Source organism: Seriola lalandi, unplaced genomic scaffold, assembly GCF_002814215.2.
Source record: "Seriola lalandi dorsalis isolate HSWRI2012SDOR001 ecotype SW California unplaced genomic scaffold, Sedor1 jcf7180002055004, whole genome shotgun sequence".
Classification (NCBI taxonomy): domain Eukaryota; kingdom Metazoa; phylum Chordata; class Actinopteri; order Carangiformes; family Carangidae; genus Seriola; species Seriola lalandi.
In genome coordinates, this window is record NW_019525548.1 from 126,786 (window position 1) to 137,334 (window position 10,549).

Here is a 10,549-nt window from a genome sequence, read left to right on the forward strand (position 1 = left end):
TTTTGCAGCAACAGAAGTTTTATTATTGTGAATCGTTTCTCCAACAGGGTCAAACATCAAGGTCAGAATTTTTTTTCCCATTTTTTTAATTTATTTTTACATTTACAATAATAGATCTGTTAACAAAAAGTGCCGACAGTTGTGTGTGAGAGTTCGGCTCTGATCAGAGAAAGAAAAGACCGGTAGCTAAACCATCACCACGTATTAAATGGCTGTAAAAATGTTTGTGAGCTAGCGTCTTAATGCAGGAGCTCCCAGTTTAGCTTTTCCAGATACAGGTTAAGAAATTGCTCCTCCTGTGGTTACGTGAAGTCCCAGCTGAGACGCGGTGGGGGGGTTTGTCTAAGTATCAGACCTGACTCCTAACCGTCGGGGTTGAGACGTTGAGACGTTGCTAAGTGCTAACAGGCTGAATAAGAACATTTAAAAAAGTAGCCCCACTCTCTCTACATCACACCAATTAATCTGTCAGCCGCTCCCATGTTTGAGCTGCACACAGTGGAATAATTTGAAAAGCGTTGTGGGTTTCTCGAGATGGTTTCACCACGTATCGGCGCTCCCCTCCTCTCTCTCTCTCTCCACTCCGCTTCGGTCGTCTTCCCCGTCTACGGCTGTGGTGAAGCTCCAAACTTGGAGCTCAGCTTGGTGACGAGGGCCATGATTTTGGGGTTGTTCTGGTACTTGGAGATGTTGGCCGGGTTCTGCGCCACATCCTGGAAGGCGGCCATCACCTCGGGGTCCTGGAGTTTGACACGGAAGGGAAACAGGGTCACTTTTATTCACACAAGTGCATTTCCAAATCAGCTTTAAAAAAGGCTCACTATGAGTTTAAGGGACAGATTCCTGCACATCTGCTTTAGGGTCACAGCTCTGAAGTGGGCGGGGTTCATTTGGAAAAAGAGTTAAGTTGGGCCTCAGTTAAAAGAGCGCCATTAAAGTTCATGATGTAAAACAATAACGACGACGTGACAGAAACATGAAATTCATATTTGTTTCATGTGTTGAGAGACGCTCCAGTCTCTTCAGTGTTTTCGTCTCTTCACTGGATGTTTAAGTTTCTTCATGTACATCAGGATTTATTCACAAAGTCTGTTTCTGTTGCACATTTTGTTATTTCTGGGTATTTTTTTTCCAGCACAAACTGAAAAATGTGCAGAAAAACATGTGGACTGAAACACACCTGATCAACCCACACCCACCTGAACGAGCAGATCAGCTGTGTGTTTAACTCTTCATACTGAGGAGTTTGTTTTCTGAGCTCTCACTTTGATTGTCGCTCATTAAAGTCACGAGGATTAAAGATTAGATTTCAGGAGCTTTTAGTGTTTTTAAATTCACATAAGTCCAGTCCATACGACCGCTGCTCCCGTCAGATAAAACCCTCAGCTCGCTCGCACGACTGACGTCCCTGTTCATCGGGTCGACTGGCAGCGATTTAAAAAGATTCCTGAGTCTCAGTTTAGGAAAGAAAAAGTGGAGCTTAATGAGTTTGTCTCTAATGACACTGCTTGTTCTGTGTAGACAGGATCCCCCCCCCCCCATCTTTTTAATCTCTTTCAATGAACATCTAAGTCCGTCTCTGTGCTGCACTCTAATACACACGATCCGGTGTTTGGTATTACAACAACATCAACATCCTCCTCCCCCTGTGCAAGTGGGGAGGGATGATGACTCTGTATCTGCTCACTTCTGAACTCTCAATAACCCCCCCTACCCCCCCGATCTGTGCAGCCTAAGATGCGGGTCATGGCCGTGGAAGTGGTGGGATGTTAATGAGTCACCTTCATGGCGTTGAGCAGCTCGGGGTCCTTCAGGAGGTCACCGAGACCCGGCATGCCAGCAGGGGCCCCGCCTGGGAATCCAGCAGGACCTGCACCACAACAACGAGACTCATTAACTTAGTTACTAAAGTACGTGACTAATTCTTTTGCCAAAGGCCTTTTATTATCTTGGCGAGTACATCTCATCCCCAAACCCGACTTGGTTCCCCTCTCCTACCTGGGAAGAATCCTCCTCCAAACTGCCGTGCTTCCTCGTCCTGCTGAGACAAAAAAAAGACGGGACACGTTTCAGGAGGCGTTAAAGAGTTGTTTAAATCGTAGGAATCTGTAGAAACCAAGATGAGTTTCATACTACATTGTTTTGTACGGTTAAAGTTTTCAACCTCGAGGTTGTGCGTCTCCGCCAACCAGTCAAGTTACAGGGAATACGATCACAATCTCCCCCTTCTTGTTCCGGAGTTACAGCGTTAAATAATGACCAGAAGTGTTTTTGCAGAACATTATAATGTCACGGTGAAGTTGACCTTTCACCTTTTGGATATAAAATGTCTTCACTCCATCATTTTATCCTGTTTGTTTTAAATTGTGTCATAATTAGCGTATGAATTTAACCTGTGAGTCCAGGTGACCGTTTGTGTGTATCATCATGTTAACAGCTGAGTTTTCCAGCAGAGTAGTTCAACTTTAAAGGGCCACTTATTGTGTTTTTCTGAAACAGGAAGTCCCGTCAGCAGCTCACCCTCTGAGCGCGCGCGTGCTCCTCTCTCGCTTTCTTTACCCGCTCCTGTTTCTCCTTGATCTCCTTCTCTTCTCTCTTGCGCTCGTATTTGCGTCTGTGCTCCATGATTTTGTTCGCCTGAAAAAGAGAGGGAGGAATGACGAGTGTGACAGCAGCATCTTTTATTATCTGTCATTACAGGTTTCTGAAGACCTGCTCTGATCATCAAATATTAATATAAAATATCAAAATAAAATAACCACATTACAGTTACTATAAACTAATTTAAAACAGGGTGTAAAGTGTTTTTTATTCCTTCTTTTCTCTGGTATTTTACCTTAGGCTGGACCTCCTTCAGCATCGCACTGGCGTCTTCATCATAGTCCAGTTTACAGGCTGTGGCCAGGTCCTTGGCTGCATCCTCCCAGTGTCCCAGCAGCCTGCAGCAACACACACACACACACACACACACACAATAATGTGCAGAATACAGCTCTGTCAGATCACCAAGCAGATGGCAAACGCAGCATCGAAGGCTGTGTGGTTAAACTCCTCCGTCCTCAAACATACTTCATGTCACGCAGAAGGCGCTTTGAGATAACGACAATCTTGCAGGTTCGTTGCAGGTCAAACGGCGAGATCGGACTGATAAATAAATCTGGGTTACAGTCTGATATCGATGTGTCAGACTGTGACATCAGTTCTGAGGCACGTCAGATGGTGCGATCAAAGCCTGGTGAATCATGGTGCTACAAAGTAAAAGCACAGACACTAAATCCATCTGTGCTATCGAAATATTTAGATTCTTTTTGTAACTTTTTCATCATACAATTTTTAACCAAAATTGAGAAAATCCGCAGAGAAAAATACGAATTAATCCTCTGCCGTCATGTGAACATTAGGAGGTGGTTTGTGGAGATAAACAGGTGGTTGCCGCCGTTAAACCACTGCAGAAGAAGAGTGATCATCTGGTCAAACCTCACACGGTGAGGTAATGTGGCATCTCTATGCAATGTCAGTTGCTAAACAGGTTGAGGAGTGTTGTACCTTAGCGTGAGGGTTTGGTTATGTCGCTCGTGTGTGTGTGTGTGTGTGTGTGTGTGTGTGTGTGTGTGTGTGTGTTTGTTTGTTAACCTTACACACTGCGCTGCGGTAAACTCTTTGAACGTACCTGTGAGCCTTTCCCCTCCACTTGTACGGCTGTGCAGAGTCTGGGTTGATGCTGATGGCTCTGTCACAGTCTCTTATGGCTGCGTTGGGTTTCTGCATCTGGATGTAGACACTAACACAAAGAGGACAACTGATAAAACAACAAGTCTTTAAATGTCACTTATTAGTATTTTAAAGAATCGAACGGCGGCACTTTAACGCTCTGTGATCTCTCACCTTGCCCTCTTGGCGTACAGGATGGCTACGCAGGGGTTCAGCTTAATGGCTTCAGTGAAGAGACCCATAGCTTTCTGCAGATCACCTATAGAAAATGTGAGAATGTGAAAATGTGAGATCATGAATCTAATTTAAATTCTGCGCATCTTTCTCTAACTGAACTCTGTCAACCTGCCTTCTCCCAGAGCATCAATGGCCTCCATCTTCTTCTCATTGGCCAGGTCCATCATCTCCTCTGTGACCTGAGGACGAGCACGGACACAGATGTTCAAACAAATCCTGTTTTCTTTTCTCTGTCAAAGGTCTTTCTAATGAATTACAGTAAAGTAGAAGACAGTAGTCGTACATGGAAAACAACAACAACAAGCTCAGACAAGAAGAAACACACACACACACACACACACACACACACACACACACACACACACAACCACCTAACCTCCTAAACTATAGATAAACAAAGTTAAAATTATAGACAACGATGCAAAGATGCCAACACAAAAAGGTTTAGTCAGGAAAAACAAATCCTCTTTTAATGGCTGAAATCTCTCCTGTTTTCCCGGCCTGGAATCTCTTTAATAAACCGTTCAGTTTCCACACGAGAGAACAGTTTGGATCGGACTGAACCTCTGCACGATCAGTAGATATTTCAGAACATTTTACCTCAATGTTTTCAAAGTCTCCCATGTCCTGTGGATCGTCGGTGTCCGGATCGATCACTCCCTCTTTGTCCATTTCTGCAAAAGCAGACAGATCTGCCATCATCTGCTAATTTATTTTAATCATCACTGTGTTTTAATATTCACTGTTAACAATAGCTACTCAGCAAAGAACTGTTTTTCTTTTGAGTATTTATTATGTTTCTAAGTGCAATATTCTTTTGTGTCTATTGTTGTGTGTTTTACTGTTTTTATTGCTGGCACGGATCACGAGTAGCTCTCTGAAGTTTCAACATTTTTTTGTACAAAGACAATAAAGGTTTTCTATTTCTATTTCTAGATAAAGCAATAATATTTAGAGTGAGCTCTTGCTGGGTCACGTGAACAATGTTCAGTAGTTTTGTAGAGATAGAAAGTTTTTCTTTGAAGTTATTTATTCTTCACTGAGCAAAGTGAGTTTCGCTAACAAGCTACGTTCTGTTACAAGCAGAGCGGACGAGGCACAAATGAAGTCCACCTGTGGACACCTGCTTCCCGAGTCCGGAGCTGTGATGAAAGACACCGTGTTAAAGATGAACAAACCTATTTCACTCTCCTCGCTCTCAGAGAGTACGGGAGGCTCGGGCGCGGGAGGCGGAGCTGATGTAGGGGGAGGACCACAAGGACAGCCACCCTACAAGTCAGACAGCATGATGTCATCAGCATGAAGACTTACAGGTAACACATCAACTGCCAATAATACTCAACTCCACATATTTTTACACATTTTTCACACACCAGAGTAAAATAAAAAGGAAATAACAAAATCTAATCATAAAACATAAACAATAAATAGCATAATAACAATATTTCTTTATCACCTGGCATGAATCCTCTGTCTTGGGTGGGGGAGGGATTGTTGCACCCATGCTGCAATATAAGATTATGGAGAACAATTCAGTGAGCAATGCAAGTACCTATATTTCTATCTCCTGCCTCCTGGAGAAGCCAGAACATGTGAATTCTGTCATTTTTGCTTAAGAAGTTTTATCAAAACTGTGGCCTAATAATGTTCTGTCAATATTCTAGTTTCAGCTCAAGTCTGTATTTCACTTGGAGGCAAGAAGCACTTGACTTTATATAGTACACTATGAACTTTCTGAAAATCTAGTTACACACACACACACGCACGCACGCACACACACGCGCGCACACACACACACACACACACACACACACACACACACACACACACGGTTTTAGCATGAAGGTGGGCGGGACAGGGCACGTGGTGCATCTGCAGTCTGTTTGAGACTGTAACTCTTTTACTGACATAATGAAATAATAAAATACACTGTGGATGTTTTTTTTTGTTTGTTTGTTTTAAACATAACAACCCGGATGCACGTGCAGTGTGTTCACAGGTTGGAGCTACACCTATGCTCCGAGGCGCACTGACCCCAGCAGCCAGGTCCGGAAGAAGCTCATCTCTGGAAGGTGCAGGATCCCGGGGTTGGACTCGCACATCTGCACGAAGCTCCTCAACTCTGCCACTTTTCGTGGGTCCATGCTGCTCGGTCACGGTCCAGCACACAGCGCGCTGCGTGTGTTGTGGGGGGGGGGGAACCCGGAGGGAGAAAAAACAAACAGTCAACAACTTCACCGAGTCTGGCTTGTTTACGCGCTTAGCTGCTAACGCTAATGCCAGCGGCGGTAAGCTAGGTGCGCTAACCAGCGGGGATTGAATGAGCGTCCGCTACAGCCTCACCGTGACCGCTCCGCACCTCACATTCACCCGGCAATACCCGCTAATCGGCCCCGTGCGACTGTGCACAACTGTCACTAATGACTGTTTAAATGATCACGAAGCCAGAAGTTTCTGGAAATGTGAATCCGTCCGTGACGGCGATGACTGTTTGACGCATGATACCGTTGTTAGCTTAGCTGCAGCAACGGGCCGAGATTAAATGGAAACACTCCGGGGCAGCAGACGCTAATTTCAGCGGTGAAAGGGGAAACGCACCTTATCGAAAAACGAACTCCGTTGACGCCCGAGAAGAAATACCACAGAGGAGGGTCGCAGTCGACTTTTATCGCCACCGCTTCGCTGGTAGTGGCGTCACTCCTGTGTTTTCATTCAGGCAAGTTGTAGGACAGACCGACAGAGAGGTCGGGCATGTGTTGCCCTCAGTCGGGCCTGTCAGGCAGCCTTCAGGGTTCATTAAGGTGGCCAGGTTTCTGAAATGAAAACCGATATATATATATATATATATATCATCAAAATATCCAATGTTTTTATTTATGAAACCATGGTAACTGGTGAGGGACCACTGATAAAACAATGAGTCCCTACCTTGGAAGCAGTCATAAAGTCCAATTGTCTATTTATTTCTCAAACATTTATATTCCTTAAGTCTGTAAGCGTCCACCAGCAAAAATGATCAAAAGCATTTTTCATAAGAGTGTTCTTGTCAGTATTGTCATGTGAAGTCCATTACAAACAGTCCGCCAACTTCTTCTTCGTTTTCATTAGTTTGGCAACATTACTCTTGATATAGGGATATATACTGTATGTCATATATTACATTTCTGTATGGGTTTCTGTGAAGAGCAGGGTACTTATAAATGCAGTGCCTCCTGAGAGGCTGTGTCCTATTCAGGGCAGATGAACCCCAGATATCTTCCACCAATCAATTAGTAGTAATAGATCAACATTAGGAAAATACAAAAAGTCTGTAAGTGGATTTCACAGTGTAGTATATAAATTAAATAGTATAAAGTTCATACTTATGGAAAAGGTGGGTGGGTAGTAAATAAAAGTGGACAATAATTAGCCAAAAAGAACAAAAACACCTGTATGATCCTACATAACTCCAAGTTATTTCTAAGCACTAAAAGAGGCGGGACTAAGCGCCTGTGCCTAGAAACCCAAACCCAGGGCAACAAACTCCCACCGCCATGAATGAACGTTAGCTAACAATCATGCAAGCAGCTAGCTAGCTAGCGAGGGCTAACTCTCAACCAAAGGGGAATAAAACTGTGTTATGAGAAGATTTTTTTTAACGTCGGTAAGTCCCAGCAACATTCAGCTTTGTCCTAATGTCCGGTGTCAGCGGACGACTTTGTGTTTCACTGACCGTGACGCTTGATGTCCACAGCGGGAAGACATGCTGTGACTGAGCGGTGTCCTCCAGCTGCGGCAACATGTTGTCCGCTGTCAAGCTGCTGCCGCGGCGGCCATGGAGTCGAGGTGAGCCCGGTGGTGTTGATACAGTTTGTCGCTGAGTACTTTCACTATACTATTATTATTATTATTATTATTATTTACATTTACATTTAATACTAAATACTTCTATTCCACTAACTTCACAGGAAAATATTAAACCTGTTCTCCCTCTACATTTATTTGACAGTTGCTGGTTTTCAGATTGAGATTTTGCATTGGAAAAGTATGAGTTTGTAAAATACACTTTATTGTTAAAGATTTAACCCATTACTGTTGTTTCACTTCAGACTCTAGTTTAGTAAACTGCCATTGTCCAAAGAGGTGGAATTATAATACAGAAATGTCAAAAATATAAATATACATTTGTATAGCAGGGTTATTTTCTTTCCACCAACAATTGTAAATAATGTAGTTTAAAGTAGCTCCACATCCAGCAGCTACAGCAGTGAGGCAGACAGCCCTCCACCTAATGAGGATTAATCATCAACCTAACAAATGAAGTAAATGTTTCACCAAGGTGAAGGTGCATCAAATATTTACAGAGATGCATGAACTAGTGCTCAATTATGGTAAAAATCACAATCAGGATTATTTTGTTCAGTATTGAGATCATGATTATTTAACATGATTACTCGCTGACATTTATTGAACTTAAAATACAATTCAATGAAAAAAATTAATAAAAAAATTAATTTAATTTAAAAAAAGATAATAATATAACAAATAAATAAATATATACAATTAAATATATAATATAAAAATGAATTAGATGAACTATGTTGTAACATTAGTGTAGTGTGCTGGTGACTGGTGACTATATATGCACAGATACACATACAGTTTACACACATATAAACAAATATGTTTTATACTCACTGTTGGGCCCCTCACCCAATGTCAGCTGGCTCCAGACCCTGTAAGGATGAGTGGTATACATAATGAATGAATAATGAATACATAAATGTTTTATAATGAGCCCTGACATTTGATTATTAAAGGATTGTGACCAAGATTCACACTGAGCATTTTACAGTTGAAAATCTCATCAAACATATCTTTGGCATTTCCGTATTTCGACTTTCCATTCATCCAGTTGTGAAGCTCTCCTCTGTAAAACATAATCTGGCAGCTGATGTAACAGTGAGTCTTTGCTCTCTGTGTTGTGTTGCTGCCTGTAGGACGCATCTGGTGCTTGTGCAGAAACATTTCTGTGAAACCAGGAGGTTTGAAACCAAAGACGGTTCCGCCGCGGTACCTGGGCCAGCCGAGCCCTTTCACTCACCCACACCTCATCAAACACGGTGAGTACCGGCGACCAATACATTTACACTCTGAAGGAAAACCCTGCAATGCACATGGTTTTCTAGCAACAGGCTCAGTGGTAGAATTCATGCAATTAGGAGAAGGTATTGTAAATCCCAGACAACTCGATACTCAGTGCAGTTTAAGTGTCCGTGACGAGCTGCTTGACACTGGGACGCCACATACCTGCTCTCTGCTCCTCAGGTGAGGTGACTCCAGGCTTGAGCCAGACAGAATACGAGCTCCGCAGACACCGGCTGGCCTCTCTTATTGAGGCCCAGGCAGACAAGCTGGGACCCTCCGCCTCCTCCGGCGCCCACGTGGTCATCGTTTTGTCCCATCCGACCCGCTACATGACCAATGACATCCCGTATCCCTTCCACCAGAACCAGGTGCACGTTTGGTTTCCTGTTTTTATTTCTTCATCTTCAGTTTAATCGTCTTGTACCTTTTTGTAGGTTTTTGACCACGACAGCAAACGACGTGTACTGAAGAGTGACTGTTTGAAACACTCTATCAGGCGTAAAGGAAACACCACTGTGTGTTACTCTGCTTTTGCTTCGCTGTGTTTTCTTTTGAGCTACTGATTGTAATGTGAACAATTAACCAGAAGCCAAATGTTCCGCAGGATTTCCTCTACCTCAGTGGCATCCTCGAGCCGGACAGTGCCTTGGTTCTGTATGGGAAAGGGCGACCAGATCAGGCCATCTTGTTCGTCCCCCGCAGAGACCCGGGGAGAGAGCTGTGGGACGGGCCGCGGTCAGGGAAGGATGGGGCAGCTGCTTTGACCGGCATAGAGAGAGTTCACAGCACTGAGGAACTGGGTCTTGTGCTCAAGACCCTTAAAGGTGGGTGGATGGAAGTGTGAGGACACATGTCCATATTCTCTTTCAAACAAGAACCATTGCATTGTGACTTTATGTACACTGGCAAGAAGAAGTGTGAACCCCTTGGAATTAGCTGCATTTACGTATTAACTGGTCTTTAAATGTGCTCGAAAAGAGAGATCTCAGCTGAAAGTGTTACAGAGTCGTCGCACAGAGTTTAGTTATTCATCAGTGCACAGTCAGACAAACTGTCTATAAATGGAGATGATTCAGTTCTGTGGCTGCTCTCCCCAGAGGTGGGCGTCCGGCTCAGATGACTCCAAAGGCACAACGCAGAATGATCAGTAGAAAAGAAGCTCAGAGTAACAGATTAAAGGAATCATAGGAGCTGGTTCACGTCTCTGTTCATACACACATCATGGCAGCAGCTTGACTCTCCACAACACTACTGGATCAATGTTTTGTGGACTGATGAAACCAAGGTTGAATTGTTTGGGGAGAACATGCAGCTGTATGTTTAGGGAGTGAGAGGGAACTGCACACCAACATGAAAACATCATCCCCAAGGTGAAGCAGGACGGAGAGAGCATCATGATCAGCTGATTTTCTGCCTCTGGGCCTGGACAGCTTCACACCGTCGAGGGGGAAATGAATTCCCAGGTTTATCAGGG

The 10,549-nt window shown here is 43.7% G+C and overlaps 2 protein-coding genes across 3 annotated transcripts in view; one reads left to right on the forward strand and one right to left on the reverse strand.

Annotated features, from left to right (window-relative positions):
- Nucleotides 1-6,698, reverse strand: st13 (ST13 Hsp70 interacting protein). 2 transcript variants are annotated; one of them, XM_023397195.2, is made up of 13 exons: nt 6,547-6,698; nt 5,983-6,123; nt 5,405-5,453; nt 5,127-5,217; nt 4,549-4,622; nt 4,061-4,127; nt 3,886-3,970; nt 3,671-3,781; nt 2,837-2,939; nt 2,521-2,637; nt 1,999-2,038; nt 1,782-1,870; nt 1-740 (listed from the first exon to the last, which is right to left on the reverse strand). In XM_023397195.2, exons 2-13 carry the CDS (start codon nt 6,090-6,092, stop codon nt 606-608), a joined length of 1,071 nt encoding a protein of 356 aa, XP_023252963.1. In that variant the 5' UTR covers nt 6,093-6,123; nt 6,547-6,698; the 3' UTR covers nt 1-605. The 2 variants fall into 2 exon arrangements, with proteins under 2 accessions (XP_023252963.1, XP_023252962.1); XM_023397194.2 differs by having other exon boundaries at nt 1,999-2,041.
- A 147-nt stretch (nt 6,699-6,845) lies between these two features.
- The window catches only part of xpnpep3 (X-prolyl aminopeptidase 3, mitochondrial), a 10,189-nt gene continuing 6,485 nt past the window's right edge, over nt 6,846-10,549 (forward strand). Inside the window, exons 1-5 of the mRNA XM_087171463.1 lie at nt 6,846-7,591; nt 7,682-7,773; nt 8,928-9,050; nt 9,256-9,443; nt 9,680-9,915. Of these exons, the coding sequence (XP_087027589.1) occupies nt 7,728-7,773; nt 8,928-9,050; nt 9,256-9,443; nt 9,680-9,915 (593 nt within the window). The 5' untranslated portion in view covers nt 6,846-7,591; nt 7,682-7,727. The remainder of the gene's footprint in view (nt 7,592-7,681; nt 7,774-8,927; nt 9,051-9,255; nt 9,444-9,679; nt 9,916-10,549) is intronic.